Source organism: Carcharhinus amblyrhynchos, chromosome 22 (assembly GCF_965287045.1).
Source record: "Carcharhinus amblyrhynchos chromosome 22, sCarAmb.v2.hapA, whole genome shotgun sequence".
NCBI classification, from domain to species: Eukaryota; Metazoa; Chordata; class Chondrichthyes; order Carcharhiniformes; family Carcharhinidae; genus Carcharhinus; species Carcharhinus amblyrhynchos.
Genome location: NC_137345.1, coordinates 19,418,765 through 19,440,080, shown reverse-complemented (window position 1 = coordinate 19,440,080; position 21,316 = coordinate 19,418,765). Strand labels below are relative to the sequence as shown.

At 43.0% G+C, this 21,316-nt stretch overlaps 1 protein-coding gene across 3 annotated transcripts in view; it reads left to right on the top strand.

Annotated features, from left to right (window-relative positions):
* LOC145356986 (plexin-A2-like) overlaps positions 1–21,316 on the top strand; it is a 470,896-nt gene that overhangs the window by 434,587 nt on the left and 14,993 nt on the right. For all 3 annotated transcript variants that reach the window (XM_080210014.1, XM_080210012.1, XM_080210013.1), the window contains 4 exons: positions 1,296–1,399; positions 9,720–9,819; positions 11,751–11,941; positions 13,155–13,324. In XM_080210014.1, coding sequence (XP_080066140.1) covers positions 1,296–1,399; positions 9,720–9,819; positions 11,751–11,941; positions 13,155–13,324 — 565 coding nt within the window. The remainder of the gene's footprint in view (positions 1–1,295; positions 1,400–9,719; positions 9,820–11,750; positions 11,942–13,154; positions 13,325–21,316) is intronic.

Here is a 21,316-nt window from a genome sequence, read left to right as displayed (position 1 = left end):
CAGATACGTCTCACACTCTGGTTGAAGAAATTTCTATTCACCTCAGTACTAAAAGGTTTGTGGGTGGCAAGGTAGCACAGTAGTTAGCACTGCTGCTTCACAGCTCCAGGGACCTGGGTTTGAATCCCGGCTTGGGTCACTGTCTGTGTGGAGTTTGCACATTCTCCTTGTGTCTGCGTGGGTTTCCTCCAGGTGCTCCGGTTTCCTCCCATAGACCAAAGATATGCGGGTTAGGTTGATTGGCCATGCTAAATTGACCATAGATGCATAGGTTAGAGGGATTAGTGGGTAAAATACCTATGGATATAGGGTAGAGCTTGGGTGGGATTGTGGTCGGTGCAGACTCGATGGGCCAAATGGCCTCTTTCTGTACTGTAGGGTTTCTATGGTTTGCCCCTTATCCTCAAATTATGGCCCCTAGTTCTGGACTCCCCCACCATCGGGAATATTCTTTATGAATCTGCCAGGTCCACTCCTGTTAGAATTTTATAACTTCATATGAGATCCCCTCTCACTCTTCTAAACTCCAATGAATATAACCCTAACCCACTTAGTCCCTCCTCATATGACAGTCCTGCCACCCCAGGAATCAGATTGGTAAACTTTCGCTGCACTTCCTCTAGAGCAAGGGCATCTTTCCTCAGATAAGGACCACCAAGACTGCACGCAAAGCCCCAGGTGTGTCCTCACCAAGGCCTGTACAATTGCAGGCAGTAATTCAAGGCACTCATGCAATTTTTTTAATTCTATCTGCTTTGCAATTAAATATTTTCCAATTCTGTTCTGCTTTTCATCAACCAACTTTCCCACCCATTTAATTCAGGACAAACATCTTTTTCAAAAGATGCTGCTTTCCAGTTCAGCAACTTTATTTTGGGCTTAATGTATTTCTCTCTTCATTCAGACCTCAAACTTAATTACGTTTTGATCACAGGTCCCTAGATGTTCTCTGTTCTCCTATCTTCATATTGCTCCTGTGTCTGAGTTGATTACTGAGTTGATAAATCAGAATTTTGTTTTAATGATTTTTCTTTTCAAACAAAGAGAACATCACTGTTCCTTTCGGTTTTGTGTTCTTTGTGCAACCCGTAAATGGGTTGCTGGCATTAGGGTTTTGTAAATTGAACCTTCGTTATCTGTTGTTTCACATGAGTCCCGCTGTCACTATTTAAAGAAGATAATCACACTTTTTGGATAGCATTTTATTTAAGTCGGAATTTGAGATGATAATCCGCTGGCATTTTTGTAGTGGAGACGATGGCAGGAAGGTTCTAATCTGTGGTATATCTGTGCAGAGTGGCGTCAGGGACGAATGGCTCGAGTTGTTCTACAAGATGAAGACATCACCACGAAGATTGAAAATGATTGGAAGCGCTTGAACACATTGGTGCACTATCAGGTAATCCAGATGCAGCAATCCCACCACTGAGCCACACTGCACCAGAGGAAACGCAAGCAGGAAGTTTTGAACTCTAGCCTTCCCTTGTCCTCATCACGGTTTAAAGCAAACGTAATAGATTTTTGCACAATCAACTCCTAGTATAACGTTTAAACCTGTATCGTTCTGCCTCCAAAATTAATCATTATAATTTCTTCCTTTGTTTGCAATGAAGCAAACACTGAATTGTAGAAACCTCAGAGTGTGGATACGACATTTTATCTGATGATAGTGTTAGACTGGGCTCATTCGTCCTTGCATCTTACCTGCAGAGTGCTCCATATACTGCACGCAAATAATGCAGTCAGCTGCTGGGCACCACAATCCAAATCATTCTTGCTACCGCAAGCCCCAACCCTTGATTGCCACCAATACTGCATCCCACCCAATGTTACCACTTTCAAGTTGTGCTTTGCTTTCCCTCAGCCACACCTCCGTCCAATTCTGCTTTTTTATTTGCTTGGCCTCATTTCCTGTCCTGCACTCTACCTTCCCAATTCTCCCCTTCCTCACCTACCAGAGAGTCGTTACTGGCTTTGTGGAGGCCCAGTTTCCAATTATGCTTTGTAGGCGAGCTGCTTGCTGCTGTGCACGGCTCATCTTGGACAGACATAAGAGAATTTATGGCTGATAAATGCTTGGGTGTGTGCCGAGTGTGAGGAACAAGTCCTGAGTTTAATGGCAGGGGCCCTACATGAGGTGTTTTCCAGTTTAAAACAACTTCAGGTGGGAAGTTTACTCACTAAACCAGTCGTGAAGCAATTACTTTGTCTTAGGAACTATATCTTATCAAATTATTAGGAAATCATGAGGAATGCAGACACTTTACTGAAGAATCTAGTGCAATATTTCTTATAGAAATAACAACTGTTAAATTGTTGAGTATGTAGTGTCTGTTATGCATGGCACAGTGGTTGGTATTGCTGCTTCACAGTGCCAGGGACCTTGGGTTTGATTCCTGGCTTAGTCACTGTCTGTGGAGTTTGCACATTCCCCCCGTGTCTGCGTGGATTTCCTCCAGGTGCTCTGGTTTCCTCCCACAGTCTGACAAACGTGCTGGTTAGGTGCATTGACCCAAACAGGTGCCGGACTTGGGCAACAAGGAGAAATTCACAGTAACTTTGTTGCAGTGTTAATGTAAGCCTTGTGACTAATAAATAAACAAATTTAAATTTTGTCTAGCGCAAGGAAGAGGATATTTTAAATTCATTTGCGGAGCGTGGGCATTGCTGGCTGGCCAGCATTTATTGCCCATCCCTAGTTGCCCTTGAGAAGGTGGTGGTGAGCTGCTGCCTTCAATCGTCACAGTCCACATGCTGTGGGTTGATCCACAATGCCATTAGGGAGGAAATTCCAGGAATCTGACCCAGCGACTGCGAAGGAATAGTGATATATTTTCAAGTAAGAAGTCTCAGAACACCAGGTTAAAGTCCAACAGGTTTACTTGGTAGCAAAAGCCACTAGCTTTCAGGCCTCTGACTCTTGTCTCTCCACTCACCTGACGAAGGGTCAGAGGCCCGAAAGCCTAGTGGCTTTCGCTACCAAATAAAACTGTTGGACTTTAACCTGGTGTTGTGAGACTTCTTACTGTGTTTAGCCCCAGTCTAACGCCGGCATCTCCACATCATGATATATTTCCAAGACAGGATGGTTGACAACTTTCACCACTTCAGACATGGGCTCTGTGGTGCCTGTACAGTTGTTGAATCCCGTCCCTAGCATTGTAAGTGTAAATAAGGCAGAGAGCGCGGTGGGACAGCTAAAGGGAATTGGTACCGAAAAGGTTAACATCAAACAAGGAGCTGATGAGTTGTCAGTCATTATGTGCTTTGAATGGTGGCAGATAATGAAGAGGAGATTTGAAGCAAATTCAAATTAGCGAAAAGCTGACGGGGACTGACAGAAAATTAAACCCTTTGCCTTTGACAGCAGCAGCCCCAAATCATGTCAGTGAATAGAATGGGATTAGCATTTTCTATTTCCTCAGAGAACAGGATTAATAAAGAAATAATAGATGTGCTGGCTTCTTTGTACACATTATTCATTATAATAGTCAATCAGAATATTTCACATGGAACATTTTACATTTATTATGTCAAAGCTAATAGTTTGTTCTGCTAAAAAATAAAATTGGTGAGGAAAATATTTTTTTCGATCGCAAGACAAGAGATAAATATAAAATTGTAAGGCTGTATGGGAGAAAAGTATACGTTAAAAGTAAATCAAGCATTAATGGTGCAAATCACTAAGCTGTCTTAGACTTGTTTGAGCAGCTCATCCCTCCCAATAGTTGGAAGTTTATTTATGTTGAAGAGGTTTTTTTATTGGATTATTGGCTTCACTGATGGGAAGCGGCCAGGAATTCCTTTTGTTTTTTTTAATCCAGTTTGTTTTCTCTTGATCCCTTGAAGACTGGGAAAAGTTTGGCTTCTAAAGTAATCCATGTATATTATGTTATGTCGGGAAAATTGTAATGAACAGTATTAAATATTTCAAAAATAACATCACGAGAGAACCACATCAGGGATTTTCTGTCTGCGGCACAACATTTTCTTTAATGACACCCCTGCAGTAAATGCACAAAATTCTGGTTAAGTGCCTCACCTCTTTTTCTGGTTGTGATTACAACTATTTCCTCGTTTTTCATTTCTTGCTTCTCTCCTGGTCTCATGGTCTGTATGCCATCCTTAACCGAGAAGAGGTGCGGCTGTTTCTCCCATCCTCTGAATGTTTATGACAGGTCTACTAACATGTTGTATTTGGAAAGTAGTTGCAAACTGTATGAAGTATTGGGAAAATGAGGTTTAGCCTTGCATCAATTTGTGGAGCTCTGAAACTAGCCACTTCCACCAAACTAGTCCAAGGGCAATTCTCTCTCTTCAATATTCCTTTGGGGAAGTGCTTTGTTGTTACTCACATCCATAATAGCACAAGCAAGCACAATTCAGGGGAGGCGATGGCCTAGTGGTATTATCGCTAGACTATTAATCCAGAACCTCAGCTAATGTTCTGGGAACCCGAGTTCGAATCCTGTCACGGCAGATAATAAAATTTGAATTCAGTTTAAAAAAAATCCTGAATTAAGAGTCTACTGATGACCATTATCAATTGTCAGAAATACTCATCTGGTTTACTAATGTCCTTTAGGGAAGGAAATCTGCTGCACTTACCTGGTCTGGCCTACATGCGAGTCCAGAGCCACAGCTATGTGGTTGACTCTCAACTGCTTTCGGGGAATTAGGCGTGAGCAATAAATGCTGCCGGTCAATGATACCCATGTCCCACAAATGAATTGAAAAAAAAAATCCCCTGCCACCCGCCACACCCCCCCCCCCCCCCAACCCCAAGTCTTGTGGCTGCCTTCTCCTACCCTACGTCACCACCCGTAAGGTGGAGGCTTCTCACTCTGAAAGTGGCCCACTCCTGACAAAATATAATTCAATGGGTATCCTTATGGCACTTACCACAAAGTGTCTGGAACCTTGTCAACAAGTGCTTGTATGTGACCTGCACGTGGCAACACAACTCCTTCAATCCCAACTTTGCTTAATATCCCCAAGCATCCTTTCCCATTGGAGTCAACCCTGTAGATTTTGTTTTTAACACCCCAACTGAGTTTAATTAGCTCATAGCGGGGCTAGTTCACTTTTGTTTTTCATTTGGTTGTTTGACTTATTTTTTTCCTCCCGTCCCGTATTCAATACTTACCCCATACCAGCTCCTGTATTGTAAAAATCACAATTTGACCAAAAAATTGATTTAATTTTATGTTTCCACAACTTTTCAGATAAATAAGTATTAAATATACTTCTGCAAAGAAAGCATACAGGGTTGCACACAGGGTTAGTCCAATGCTGCTATCTTGCATTAATACCACGGTCCGCAAATCAAATTAATTCGATACATGTCAAATCAATCTTTGGATTTTAGTCAACACGGTCATTACTGCTGGTTCACTGCCAGCTGCTACTTTGCCACGTAAAAAACACATTAAACAAATGAAAATTGAGATTTGCTAACGTTTTCTGTCTTGTGCTATTTTGACCGTGTAACGTTTTAGTTTTCTGCACCTCAAAAGTGAAGCAAGTTCTCCCCTGTGTGTCGGTGAGATTGTGTTGCTCTATGTACATACATACATCGAAGCCCAGTGAACATTATCTTTAGCAGCTTCTGTTTTCTTTTGGCCAGCACAGTGATGCACAAAATTGGTGGCCGGTGTATGCAAGTTTTCTAACTAGATTACTGTTTCTGCTCCGAGAAACAATAACCTGTCTCCTCCCCCGGGGGTAAAGCCAGGCAGCTGCCAATCTCGGAAGCCTTCCTAATAGGGAACAGTAATTAGCCTCTAATTGATCTCGAGACCCATTTATTTCAGGCCACCTCCCCATCGGGATTACCGCAATAGTGACCTTAAAAGGACAGAGAAGGTTAGACTTCAGGAGTGTGCTCCATACTGCAAACTATACATTCACCCTTAGAATTTTTGGTTAGCTTTTTTGCTGTCACTGTTATAATTCCCATGTTAGCATAGCCACCATTCAGATGTTAAGAAACAAATGGAAGTGAGATATAACTTGCCTGTTGACATGTACTTGGCCCTGTGTCCAATAGTACTGCTTCCATACAAGTCTCACACTAGCATCTTCTACCATCCATGCTGGTCTCCTTGTCCTTGATCTTTGTCTGCCGTTGCATTCTTCACTCCTTCAATCCCATTTTTCCCACTTTGCCTCCCAACCGGCAATCAACACCAAGGGTGATGCGCCCGTGGATATTAATTTGCTCATGTTAACTTGTGGATTCATAAAAGCTTTAATAATCTCCTGCAGTGGTTTCTCATCTCGCGCCTATACTGCAACCTCTGGAATTCCCCAAGGAATTCTTCGCCCCTGCATATTTCTCATCTACAACCTGTCCCTCAGCAATGTCATCCAAAAGCATGATGTCAACTTCTATATGCTGCTAAATGAGTAATTCAGAGAATGAGAGTTCAAGCTTCACCATGGCAATTTGAAAAATTGGCTCAGTTCAAGTTTTAAATCAAGCCCAAGATCAGGTACAATGCCAAATCTTCTCTGCTTGGATCCTGCATGTCTGTCTTGTGGGGACCATGAATGAGATTCAGTTTGAACTGGTTTTTGGAGCAAGCAAGGAGATGGATTAAGGCTTGCCCTGTCAACTCCGCATTGACTTTGTAACTTTAAGAACGGAGTACATTTTCTGAAACGTTTGAAAATTTCAGTTCAGTTGAATAAAAAATACTAGAAAAAAATGACTATGAAAGGAGAAATGTTTTAGAAAGAGAACCAGTTGGTTCCTTCATGTCCCTTAATGGAGGGAGACTTGCTGTCTTTACCCAGTCTGACCAATGTATGATTCCAATCCTCTACTCAGTGTCTGAAGCAGCCTGACAAGTAAGGTGGTTATGTTAAAACTGCTGCAGAACAGAGCCTGTATCTTCTCGGCCTTTTGACTAAGATCAAGCAAGCGTCAGATCAAACCCAAGATCAGGTGCAATGCTTTACCTTGTCAGCTTGGATCTTGTGTCTCTCTCTTGTGGAGGAACCATGAATTGGATTCAATTGGAATTTGAATTTGTATTGAGGAGCAAGGAAGGAGTGACTTTGGATTTACCCGATCCACAGTGAGCATTGGCTTTGTAACTTTAAGGAGCAAGTAAAAGATTTTTAAAAAACCATCTCCTTCAATACCAACCTTATCAGCAATGCCCATTTTCTGAGACTGAATTAACAATTTAGGGATTTGTTATCGTGGAGTATATTTATTATATGATTAATTCCAATATGGGCAAGTTATACTGAGACAAATTAAACTCCAGCTTGATTCTGGCATCGTATATATTATTGAAAGTCAGAATCTTTAAGTTCTGCTTCAGCCTCTTCTGTTTTCTGTCAGTGGCAAATGCATGTAACGCAACAGTGACAAATATTGATGGAAGTGCTGCTTTACCTGTGTTATTCTAAATACATATTTTTGACATTTGTAAAATTGGTTCAGATTTTGATTTGCTGATTATTGCCTAGTATTTTTCACTTCTCAGTGAGTTAGCACAGCGGGAAAGAGAATGCTCTTTTAATGAGCTGATGGATATTGCAATGGGATTTCCTTCCATTGCAGACAGCTTACTGCCACACACCTCCGGTCCCCACATGTTCTTCATCCTATTAATTACAAAGCTCAGTAAACTTAAAATCACATTTACTTTTAAGGGCCATCTTTATCTTGGGGGAAGAAAATGGTTTTTCAGCACGAGAACAAAACCTAACTGATTTAATCACCTTGCAGTATAGGATTTGCATGGGACTGCATGGTATTGTTCTGGCAAAAATCATGCAGCACTCGTTCGAGCTTCTTTGCCTGCCCAAACAAAGCTGACTTGTCCAGATGCATTTTCGTTAGTGCATTGCTGTTGTATGTTTGTCAAAAGATCCATGTCACTTTACACTTGACCTGTAATCTTCAAGTGGGGCTCAACAGTGTGTGGGCAGCTCGCAATCTCCTTCCGTGTTGTTCTGTTGATTTTATTCTAAATTTTATTCTCATTTTCCCAATCTTCATTTACATTTGGTACTCTTAGGTTGTATGGAGCATGCCAACATTCCCCATATCCTGAAGGATGTGTGCTACATTCTGAGAACAAGCCAAAAAAATTTTAAAGTTTAAAACTTATTCATTATTGTCACAAGTAGGCCTACGTTAACACTGCAATGAAGTTGCTGTGAAAATCCTTCCTGTGATGTGGCAGTGGAATGTCTACCATTCTCTCCACCAGCCATCTATGTTTATAGATCAGTGGTGGGCAAGCTGTGGCTTAGGGGCCAAATGCAGTCCATCTGGGTTATGAATGTAGCCCCTGAGACTACTTGTCGTGGAATCTTAGACCGAATGGCCTCCTTCTGCACTGTAGGATTCTATCAGGTCTGCACCAACCACAATCCCACCCAGGCCCTATCTCCCATAACCTCGTGCATTTACCGTAGCTAGTCCCCCTGACGTTCAGGGCAATTTAGCGTAGCCAATCCACCTAACCCATGCATCTTTGGACTATGGGAGAAAACTGGAGCAAACCCACACTGACACAGGGGGAATGTGCACGCTCTGCTCAGACAGTGACCCAAGCTGGGAATTGAACCCGTGTCCCTGGCGCTGTGAGGCAGCGGCACTAACCAATGTGACACCATGTCAACCATTTCTCACATGCAAGGTTGTCATTTACTCCTGATTCCCATCCGTGCTTTTTTACTTCTGGTGTGACTGAAGTGATATGCATGTAAAGCAAGAGCAAGTGAAATGAGGTATGTGCTGTTTGTACACAAGATTAACTGTGAGACCCGTGCCCCCTCGCTGTGTCCAATGTGTAAATATTTATTTTGTTGTTACCATTTGAAGCTGATCAGAGTTCCATTAATATATAAATAATTAAGAATTTTCTGTGTCTCATTATGAAATATTCGGCGTGTATTAAATGTATTTAATTTTATTCATGGGGACATGGTCAGTGAACAAGTCCGATTTCAATCTTGTGGCCTACTGAGATGAAGGAGGACCACTCATGCGGCCCACTCACTGGCCTAGATTTCCCAGCAGTGTTGGAAACTGCATGTGACTCGCCCAAATCGGATTTTGAGTCTATCCTTGCTTCTGATTCTCATACAGCAAACAAACGAGATTAGAATATATTCCTACCCCACATCCTGGAAGGCAGTATTGCAGTTTGCACTTCCAGCTGGAGCTCTGGCTCGGCTATCTTTGCTCCTTTATGCAAATGAAAGCCTTTAGTCCTGAAAGACCCTGAGCAAAGAAGAAATTGTGTGTTTGTATGTAAACGCAAGGTGCACGTGACATTTAGAAATAGGTGGTCCTCATATTTGTTTTCATACTGCTAGAGTGCGTTTTATGATTGCGAGTGTCACTTGAATGCTTTTTGGCATATTCAATTAGGTTAATTGATGCACAGTTGTTTGATTTGGGTCATTTAGGTGTGTGTGCTGAGAGTTAGAAAAATAATTGGAAATGCATGTTTGTCGAGGTGGTATAAAATTACTCCTGCATGTCAGAGAGAATAAATTATGGACTTAAAAACTCAGCTGCTCTCATATCAGTGCAGCAAAAGGACAGACCCTGCTGCCTACTCGGGGCCTACACTGAGGTGAAGAAGGAGGATATGCATTTCACTGTTGTGAAGGCAAATTTTGTTGATACCAAGATTGTTCTGTTTGGTTTTCACATTATTAAATACAGTATTTAAATTCCTCTTTAGGTGTCTGACCGTTCCGTTGTTGCTCTGGTTCCAAAGCAGACGTCATCTTACAATGTTCCAACCACAACTAGTATGTGTCGGACATCCATTAGCCGCTATGGTAAGTTAAGGTCGCACAAGATTGAGCCTCTCATAACCTAATTGACTTCATTAACATCTATTGTTTATTATGGAGGTGCTGAAGTGAATTATAATTGGTACCTGTTATTAAATCCAAAGGACTAACTCTACTGACACCAGTACAGCCACTCCTCCCAGTGCACTCACTATCACCAGAGACTGTTTGTGACATAACTTGTTGTCAGCACAATGTTTTTGTTAGTTTCACTTGGGATTGGAGCTCTCTGGACAGTCTACCAGCTATCAATGTAACTTCCCACTTGTGAGATATGCTAAACAAATTGAAGCAAATTCTAAGGTTTGCAGCGAAACTCTTTGACAATGTCTGAGAGTGGCAACGGTGGCACAGTGGTTAGCACTGTTGCCTCACAGGGTCAGGGACCTGAGTTCAAGTCCTGGCTTGGGTCACTGTCTGTGTGGAGTTTGTATGTTCTCGCTGTGTCTGCATGGGTTTCCTCCAAAGATGTGCAGGTAAGGTGCATTGGCCACGCTAAAATTCTCCCTCAACATACCCGAACTGGCACCAGAGTGTGGCGACTAGGAGATTTTTATAATAACTTCATTACAGTGTGAATAGAAGCCCACTTGTGATTAATAAATAAACTTTAACTGCTAAATTTAAGCCCTTGGCACATCTCTGATATGATATGGAGATGCTGGCGTTGGACAGGCGTAAACACAGTAAGAAGTCTTACAACACCAGGTTAAAGTCCAACAGGTTTATTTGGTAGCAAAAATGCCACTAGCTACCAAATAAAGCTGTTGGACTTTAACATGATGTTGTAAGAGTTCTTACTGTATATCTCTGATACCCAGATATATAAATATGATTGATCCAAGATCACCTATCTGTTCCAGATTTTTCTGTATTTCCAATAATTATTGCAATAATAAACCATGACCAGCTTTTTTCAGAACATAAGTTTCAAACAAGAAAAATAATGATGGGTCTTTCAAGCTATAGAATCATCTATTGTACAGTAGAGAAAGCAAGGACACAACTATGTGGTGGTTACCACTGCAGTTAACAAAATTTCAAATCATTCAATACCTTTGGATCACTAGAGGAAATAATTGGAGTGTAAATTGTGACCTCTCCACAAAGGTATCATTATTTTGTACCCCGCAGTAAGTAAGCTCAAGTTGACAATATGATCGAAATTTTACCCTCCTGCTTCCCATAGGAATCAGACTGGACGAGGGGCAGTGCATGGGAAGGTCCATTGGCCTCAGGTGAAATTTTCCGGTTTCGGGACAAGCGAGGTCATAAAATTGTGCACTATGGAAATCATAGAACCCTACAGTGCCAGAAAGAGGCCCTTCGGCCCATCGAGTCTGCACCGAACACAATCCCACCCAGGCCCTACCCCCATATCCTCACACATTATACCCACTAATCCCTCTAACCTACGCATCCCTAGACACTAAGGGGCAATTCCCCAGCATGGCCAATCAACTTAACCTGCACATCTTTGGACTGTGGGAGGAAACCGGAGTACCCAGCGGAAACCCACGCAGACACGAGGAGAATGTGCAAACTCCACACAGACAGTGACCCGAGCTGGGAATCAAACCCAGGACCCAGGAGCTGTGAAGCAGCAGTGATAACCACTGTGTTACCGTGCCGCCCTATGTTCTGATGAAGAGTCATCCCGACTCAAACTTTGGCTCTATTCTCTCTCCACAGATGCTGTCAGTCTTACTGAGATTTCCGGCATTTTCTGTTTTTGGTGCAGATTCCAGCCTCCGCAGTAATTTGCTTTTATGTTCCCATGTGCCTTTGGTTTCTAACTTCACATTACGCTGCAAGATGGCCTGATGTGACCCGTCGTTCATTTTCTTTGCTACGTGTCTATAGTTTTACAATTGTTCAGCTCGATTTGAAAGACCTTTGTCTTTCTTCCACTCTAGACTCCACTTTACGCTATACCGGAAGTCCAGACAGCCTGCGCTCCCGCGCCCCAATGATCACCCCAGATTTAGAGAGTGGTGTGAAAGTGTGGCATCTGGTAAAGAACCACGATCATGGCGACCAGAAGGAAGGTGACCGTGGCAGCAAGATGGTATCTGAAATCTACCTGACAAGACTGCTGGCAACTAAGGTACTGGAAATGCATGAATTAACGACAATTTCACGGACACATCCAGGGAGGTTCAAATTAAGCATCAGATACAAACACATCCCAAACTCAAAATAAGCATGGGCAAGGTGTTAGCATTTTAAAATGTAGATGCTTTTCGACATGCTAATTTTCTAGATTAAGGCCTGAATTTTTCTGCTTTTCACACCAGCAGGATCTTCCAGTCCTGCTGCGATTTTGATGGCTCACTGGCCCGACCACCGGTAAACCTGGGTGAGGCTGGAAAATTCCTGCCTAAGAAATAGCAGTGATTTAATTCAGTTTTAAAATGGTTAATTACACTGTCCTGTATTATTCTCGCTGCATTTTCAGATAGTTATTGTTCAATAAGGTTTTAGTTTCTATGCTGCCTGGTTATACAATGATGGGGTCTGCAAGTTTATCACTACCCAAAAACTCAAAATGGTTACAGGTGCCGTGCAAAGTTTACGATGGAAGAGTATAATTTTGGTCCAGGTTTTAAGATCCCTTTAGACGCAATGTGGACTATTGTACAACATTTTCTCAAGTCTTACTATCAAAAAACATTGGTTATTGTGGCTATTCCTTCAGCTGCCTGGTTTACTTCCCATGGGGAGGCAATGGCTCAGTGGTATTATTGCTTGACTTATTAATCCAGAAACTCAGCTAATGTTATGGGGACTCAGGTTTGAATCCCACCATAGCACATGGTAGAATTTGAATTCAATAAAAAGAAATCTGGAATTAAGAATCTACCGATGACCATAAAATCATGTTGATTATCGAAAAAACCCATTCGGTCCACTAGTGTCCTTTTTAAGGAAGGAAATCTGCCATCCTTACCTGGTCTGGCATATATACGACTCCACAGCAATGTGATTCTCAACAGCCCTCGGGCAACTAGGAACGGGCAATAAATGCTGGTCAGCCAGCAATGCCATGTCCCGTGAACAAACAAAAGAAAACAAAGCCCTCTCTACCTCCCTTTCTTCCTTTAAGATGCTTCTTTCTGACCAACCATTTGACCAGTTGCCCCATCGTATTTTTATATGGTTCAGTGTCAAACTTTTTTTTTTGATGATTCCTCTGTGGGGAACTTTAGGACTTAAGCAGTTTTATTAAACTAAAGGTGCTATATAAATGAAATTCTGGTTATTATTTGTTAGTAGATGCATATTGACAATTAAGTGCACACATTTTCACTCCTCTACAGGGCACGCTGCAGAAGTTTGTAGATGACCTGTTTGAGACGCTGTTCAGCACAGTACACCGCGGCAGTGCCTTGCCACTTGCCATTAAGTACATGTTTGATTTCCTGGATGAGCAGGCCGACAGACACGTCATCCACGACACGGATGTTAGGCACACATGGAAAAGTAACTGGTAAGTGATGCAATTGGCTGCTTAACCTAATTGTGGGAACACTCGCTGTGACCAGTAATGCAGGCCCAGGGCAGCAACAGCACACTTCGAGTTCAATGAATTGACTTTATCCTATTTAAAGTATATGTGATGCACTGAGGGGCGGTGGGAAGAGAATGGGACTTGGGGTCATGTGTCAGGAGCCAGTTCAGGAATCAGTTTTCATCTTCGTGGGAGAACACCAGTATCATTCATAAGTTCAGGCAGTCTGGAGGTCTTATAACCCTTCCATATCTTGTTCTCTACTGTCTGAGGAACTGCAGGCTCTGCTACTGCAGGTTAACCTGTTGATTCAGAGGTTGTTCTGGCATCTGGGTCGTCTTTCACCTTTCTGGCATTGAATCGCTTATCGATTCCTCAAGTGAACTGACAAATAGTGGTTGATTCATCCTGCTCTCACTTGTATGTACAGGGCAGACAAATGCTGGGCTTGCCTGTAGATGGTTTATTTCCCCATTTCCTTTGTGTGGCTTGCTGGGGTGGAAGATGGCTCTGTTGTGAGGGTGCAACTTGAGCTCACTTCTGCATTTCGCTGTGAGGTGTGCTGTCAATAGATGGCTGCTCCCCAATTCCAGCACCATTATGGCATTGTCATGCTGATTGGGAATTGTAGTGTCTGTTCTGTGATCGCGGGGTCTATTTCTGTTGTGGACAAAAACAGCTACTCTGTAGTCTTAGGTTCCAGTAAATAAAATACTTTATTAAAGCATGTCTGGAAGAAGATACTAAGACAACCAAGGAAAACGCCTCTCAAATTTTCCATTTGCAACACCCTTTTACAATTCTTTCTTTCAAGTATTCCTGCTAGACCTGGCTAATGTTTGCTAATGAGTATAGGACCTTGTTAAATTGCTCCTAATGGCTATGAGATCTTGTTAGCAACCACTAGTGGCTGGTTATTCTATTGAATTCTTCACCTAGTGAGCTTCTTTGACTTACTCACTGAGACAATACAGAAGCAGCAGATGTTATCTAGTCTTTTGGCTTGTCTTCGACCTTGTCTGGGATTGAATTCTCTTTACTGTTTACACAGACTATGAGCCATTCCAGAACGTCAAGTATCCCACCATGCCCCTTGAGTCTGTTGAAACACCTCTCTTGTCTGTCGCCTACTTGGTATCATGCTAATCAGCTGAATGTCTAACCAATGAGAGGCTTCTGGGCAACTATAACAAATGTCGACAAATCTCGTTCTACAAAGGAAGAAGACAGTTCAAAGCTAACACCCAGTTGGGAGAATCTTTTGGAACTTGCAGTTTGATGAAGTTTACAACAGAGATTGTTTTGATATCTTCTGTTTTGGGGAGATTCAAGGCTACACACACACGCCTGCACGAGAGAAAAAGGCTGGTTGTGAATATATCAGCTCAAAGATTGTTCGTAGCCATATCTGTGACCAGAGGTCAGATTCCTCTGGGCATTTAGAATAATGTATCTCTTCCTTGTAGGCAGAGGTCTCTTGGCCACAGTGCTTTGTTGATAAGTCTAATACTGTAATTTCCATATTCGCCAGTTTTGGCGGCTCCTGCAGTAATGACGCTCCCAACGTTAACATTCAGAAAGAATAGTTAGAGTCTTCCCTGCTCTAGCACAATGTTCTCTGACCTTGGAAGTGTCAAATCCCAGCTTTTGGTGGGTGTTTTAATCTGCCAACTTAGTCGGGATTCATCTTTAATTTTGTTTTCCTTTGTTTGGAGTGAGCTCAGCCAATTCGTGAATCGTACCTCCTGGACTGTGGTTTTAGACGGCAATTTCTGACCAATTAACTTGACTTCAGGATTTATGTTGTCCAGGAATTTTAATTTTTTATCTCATCTCTGCTGGGTCTACTGGCTTTCCATAGGATCTAGCAGAGTCTTCATCTGCAGCGAGGGCTTAAATTTCTGCCTCCAGCTTCCAGCTCTTTCTTTGGAGCTTTCTTCTGGTGATTTATTTTTGCGCCTTTGCTTCTTGAACTTTTCTTCAGGTCAGAATGCTGCTTTAATTTTTTTTCCTACAATTCTCCAGGATTTGAATTTTCTTTTGCAAGGTTTTGAATAGTTCCGTTTGCTGCCACCGTATTGTAAGGTATTGTGTGTAGTTTGGTCAATCTTCTCGTAATATTCATGGTCTTGGGCAGTTGAACAGTAAATATTTATTAATTACCAGAAATTACATACATAGGTACAATAATGTCTAAGTTAACAGCTGTCTCCGTGCTTGCTGCTTCACATGGCTTTGTCAGACAATACACCGAACTTCCGGTATGGGTCATGTGTTCTCGTTGGGGCAATCTGTACTTGGTCTGACACAAAGGATTAAAGTGGGACTCTTAAATGGCACTCATTCTTTGTTCAGATCCCTTCATGGTCTTTCCCCTCTCTTTCATTACAACCTCCTGCATTGGTAAACCTTCCACAAGCTCTGTGTTCACCCAGTTCCGCAGTCAATGCATCTCCATTCCCTTAACCCCAGGATAGGTGGTCAGTCCTTTGGCTGTTTTGCCTCAATCTCTGGAATTCTCTCTCCAAATTGGCGGGATAGTGGTTAGCACAGCTGCCTCACAGCACCAGGGACCCAGGTTCGATTCACTGTCTGTGTGGAGTTTGCATGTTCTCCCCCTGTCTTCCAGGTGCTTAGGTTTCCTCCTACAGTCCAAACGACATGTTGCTCAGGTCCGTTGGCCACACTAAATTCTCCTTCAGTGCACCCGAACAGACGCTGGAGTGTGGTGACTAGGGAATTTTCAAAGTAACTTCATTGCAGTGTTAATGTAAGCCAACTTGTGACTAATAAATAAACTTTTAACCCAAATGCTCCATCCCTTCTACCTCTCTATTACCATTTAAGACACTTCTTAAAACCGAAACATGCGTTGAACTTTGTCATCTGTACCAATATCTTATTTTTTTGGCCCTGTATCAATTATTTGATGCGTCCTGTGATGATTTACTACAACTGAAGAGTTCTGTAAATGCTTGTTGTTATTTTAAATGAACAGAATAATAAAATTATTATTGCTTATGTTCACAGCACATTCATGTATATGCGCATACATGTATATATATAAAAGCTATGGCATATATTTGCAGTGAAGTGGAACGGATTAAGGCTACTTCCTCTGACTTCCGTCCTAATCTCAATGCTGTTACGCTTCAGTTATCACTTGGGTCTACAGATGGGAAAATTTTCTGAAATGGAACATCTTAGATTTTAACTTCATCCATCATGCCATTCGCAAGGACCACAGATTTTTTAACTGCACATGCACCATTTACGCTGCCATTCAAGTTGAAGGTGCTTGTGTAGGGAAGGTAGGGAGGGAGGAAGCACATTAAAATGTTGCAATCAAATCCAAGATCAGTCTTTGTTCTCTAAACTACATTTTACAATTAATTTAGCTTTAAAAAATGAATGTGCTTTCAGATATAATTTTGTCATCCTGCTGGACTGAAATGTGAAGATTAACAATTCAATTGTAATTCCGTGTTAATGGAGATCACTCACTTGGGAATTCTGAACATGTTTTATATTCTCAATATAACACACAGTCTTTCGTTTGTTCACTCACTTCACACAGATTTGGGGGGAAGGGGGAAGAGGGGGCGCATGATTCTCCCAACTCGCTGCACTGCAGAAATTGGTGCAGAGCCGTATAAATTATTTAAACGCTCATTAACATGTAATTTGCAGGCCCCGGACTGAAGCCTTCAGGACTGCTAGAGTCTCCACCTTCCGCCCAGCAAGCTGGGAATGTTTCACTGCAATGGGGTTTACTACAGTTCCCCACTTAACGGGGAGCTAGCAGCCCAACCCCGCTGGAGTGATGAATGGGGTAATGCCCCATAGACAGTGCCAGCCAAGCCTCTGGCACTGGGGGTTGGGGAGGGGTTCGGAGCTGCCGTTTGGGGAGAGGGGGATTGAGGCGAGGGGGTGGCTCAGCATGGGGTGGAGAGTCAGGGCTGGCCCAGACACGTCCATGCGCCCAGTGGTGGAGGGGTGGGGCGGTCGCACAACCAGCATGTGGGCATCGCAAAGCGATCAGGAAGTCGGCAGTGAGGGGCTACTGCGCATGCGGTGATCTCAGCACCGACAGATCAGCGCATGCGCAGTGGCTCACTCAGTGCTATGCTGCCGGCCTCTCCAGTGGGAGAGATTTTTAATGATATATTGTTGAATATATTTAAGTCACGGGTAGATAGGTTTTTGACAGACGAGGGAATTAAGGGTTATGGGGAGAAAGCGGGAAAGTGGAACTGATCCACTTCAGACCAGCCATGATCTTATTGAATGGCGGGGCAGGCTCGAAGGGCTAGATGGCCTACTCCTGCTCCTATTTCTTATGTTCTTGCGTTATGAATTTCAAACTAGCGCACTCTGCAGTGCACAGAGTGTGGGAGATTCATTTTGAAACTTTCGCTGAAAGAAAAATCATGAACCTGTCTTAAACTCAATGACATGGCATTGCCTCTGTGACAATGAATTCCATAGATTCACCACCCTCTGGCTGAAGAAATTCCTCCTCACCTCAGTATTAAAGGATCATTCCTTTATTCTGAGGCTGTGCCTTCAGATCCAAGTCCCTCCTGCTGATGGAAACAGCTTCCTCACACCCACTCTATCCAGGCCTTTCTGTATTCTGCAGGTTTCAATGAGATTCCCCCTCATTCTTCTATATTCCATCGAGTACAGACCCAGAGCCCTCGAACGCTTCTCATGCGTCAAGCTTTTCGTTTCTGGAATCATTCTCGTGAACCTGCCCTGGACCCCACCAGGGCCAATGCATCCTTCCTTAGTTTACAGGGTCTCAATATTCCGATTGCTCTCAATATTCCAAATGTAGTCTGACCAGAGCTTTATAAAGCCTGGGTAGTACATCCCTGCTTTTGTATTGTAGGCCATGTGCCTCTTTACATCACTGTATGGACGGTACTGTGCTCGGTTAGAGGGGTGGAAAGTGCATTCTTTGTGATGAAATAAATCTGGGGTTAGGCTTTCAGCTCAGGTTGGCAAGATTGTGAATGTTTGGATTCGGCTCAAGATAAAAGCCGTGGGGAGGCAGGATGGAATGAATAGCTCAGCAGCCAAATCTGTGGTGGGGACCACACACTATGGCTTAGGGCTCCCCTATATTTAATTGAAGAAAACTGTGTCTCATCCAAGACAGCATGCAAGGCAAGCAGTCTAACAACACAGACTCGGTGGAGGGATTAGGAAGGATGTTGATGAGGTAAAGCTTGTTATTGGCAGCCTATGTATGGAATCTGATGCTCTCTTTTTGGATAATGTCATCAAGAGACAGCAATAGGAAGGGGCATCCAAGGACCCTTGAGGAATCTAAACAGGGTGGCACAGTGGTTAGCACTGCTGCCTCACAGTGCCAGGGATCTTGGTTGGATCCCCGGCTTGGGTCCCTGTCTGTGCGGAGTCTGCTCTCTGTGTGGGTTTTCTCCGACTTCTTCCCACAGTCCAAAGACGTGTGGGCTAAGTTGCTAAAATTGACCCTACCGTCAGTGGAATTAGCAAGGTAAATACATGAGGTTATGGGAGTAGGGCCTGGGTGGGATTGGTGTTGGTACAGACCTGATGGGCCAAGCGGCCTCCTTCTGTCCTGTAGGGATTCTATCATAGTGCCAAAGCAGGAAATAAAGCTACTGCAGGAGGTTCTCTGGGTGTAGTTGGACAGTTAACGGGTGAGGGGCAAAGCTGTTCAGCCAGACGTCGTGTGCTCAACTGTGTCAGTGTCTGCGGGCAGCTCAGGAAAGATGCAGAGGGATGGTGTATCACAGGATGTCATTTTTGACTTTGATTAGGGTTTGTTCCAGTGTTTGATGTGGGACGGAGGGTGGTGTAAAGCTGTTTTAGAGATTTAGACATTGAGTAACAGAAAAAATGGCAAAGATTTAGGTGGCCACAACATATGCGAAGAATTTAGGGAACTAGAGATTGACAGTAATTTGCAAAGAAAGAGTAGAAATCATAGAAACCCTAAAGTGCAGAAGGAGGCCAATTGGTCCATCAAGTCTGCACCGATGACAATCCCACCAGGCCTTATCCTCATAACCCCACATATTTACCCTGCTGATCCCTCTAATCTACACAACCAGGGACACTAAGGGGCAATTTAGCATGGCCAATGCACCTAACCCGCACATCTTTGGACAGAAGAAAGCGTAGTTTCCTTTGAGAGAATGCTGGTGGCAGCCTTGAAGAGCTGGGATTGTACTTTAGGGTAGGACACTGACAGCTAGCACGAAGACTGGGGTGAGGAGTTTGGTAGTTTAGTGGGAATAGGATTGGAAGAGCTGGGAGTGGACAAGATGAACTTAAGAGAGGACAGGAAGGGAGATAGCAGAGAAGCTAGAGAAGGAGATAAGATCAGGACCCACAGGGAGCCACTGGCCTGGCAGGCAAGCAGAAGTGGGGATTATAAAACATAGGATGGTCTCAATCTTTGGAATCAAAATGTTCATGAGCTCCTTGCAATACTAGTTACAGGTGAGGGTGGAGGAGGCAGGAAAAAGAGAATGTTGGTCGTGGAGAAAATATTGGAGTTGAAAGAAAAATACTGAAAGTCTGCTTGGCTCTATAAATGATTGTTGCTACTGTACGCGTAGAGATAAATTTTACTTTATTCAGTGAATTTGACAGCCAGGTAGAGTGGAGGAGTAATTGTCACCTGCTTTAAATGCTAATGAGCATTGAGCATCTTTCTTCTGAAGATTAGAGTGTAATCTTGAGAATTATGACATGACAAGGATATCAAGGTGATCAGAAATGTTCTTTCCTGTGAGCTGTCCTCGGGAAGTAGCAGTTTTATCTGAAGGCAGGTGTGCCTGGAGATTGTGGAGACCCTTGAAATAAAAGCAATATATTGGCCCTCATTTATTTATTTTGTTACCCGGGCAGCTAGTCATGTAGTGAATGCAGCTGGAGATTTTAACCCAGGTGCTGCCTAGAATTGCTTCACCATTGGTGCTTATAATAGATTCTTTACATAATCATAGATCATAGAATCCTACAGTGCAGGAGGAGGCCATTCGGCCCAGTCAAGCCCTATTCCCATAACCCCATGCTTTACCCTAGTTAGCCCCCTGACACAAACGGATAATTTAGCGTGGCCAATCCACCTAGCCAACACATGTTTGGACTGTGGGAGGAAACCAGAGCACCCGGAGGAAACCCACGCAGACACAGGGAGAATGTGCAAACTCTACACAGACAGTTATCCAAGCCAGGAATCAAACCCAGGTCCCTGGCACTGTGAGACAGCAGTGCTAACCACTGTGCCACCATGCCGTCCAATCACAGAAAGAGGTTGTGTCAAAGCTAAAGCTGGACTGGGGAATTCCTATATCTTTTTCCCAAAAAAAAGAGGAATCTGTCATGTAGGAAAAATGAACTGGATGGCATTTTGGCCTTGTTTCCACTGTAATGAACCACGTATGCTTTGAGAAGGAGAAGTTTTAATGGCTCTTGCAATGTTTTGTATAGTTTTTAACACAACCAATGGAAAAAAATCTGCGCAAGATTTTACGCTTTGGGGCTAAAGTTAACCTCTGATAAGATCGCATTTGTTATCATTAGAAATTGCTTTCTAAGATAAATTTTCAATCCCAATTGATTACCATTCTATTTATGCATTAAGGAGATAAGAATTGATAAGGTCACTTATTGCTTTAATTGAGTCCCATCATTTCTGAACAGTCCGATCTTATCAGACTTTTACTGCATTAAGACATTAAGCGATCATCAATTGACTTTACTTCAATCAGTCAGAGAGGTCTCCATGGAATATCAGCAGCAAAAAAGTTGCACATTGTGGAAATCCCTTATCGCCTACGACTCTTGTCCTTTGTATGAAGAGCTAGAATTGGGCAAGCGTTCCATCACTTGTCAATCCAGCAGCATTCCTAGAACATTCTGGAACTGAACAATGGGGCAGGCCTTTGCTTTCAGGCTTGTTCCAATCTC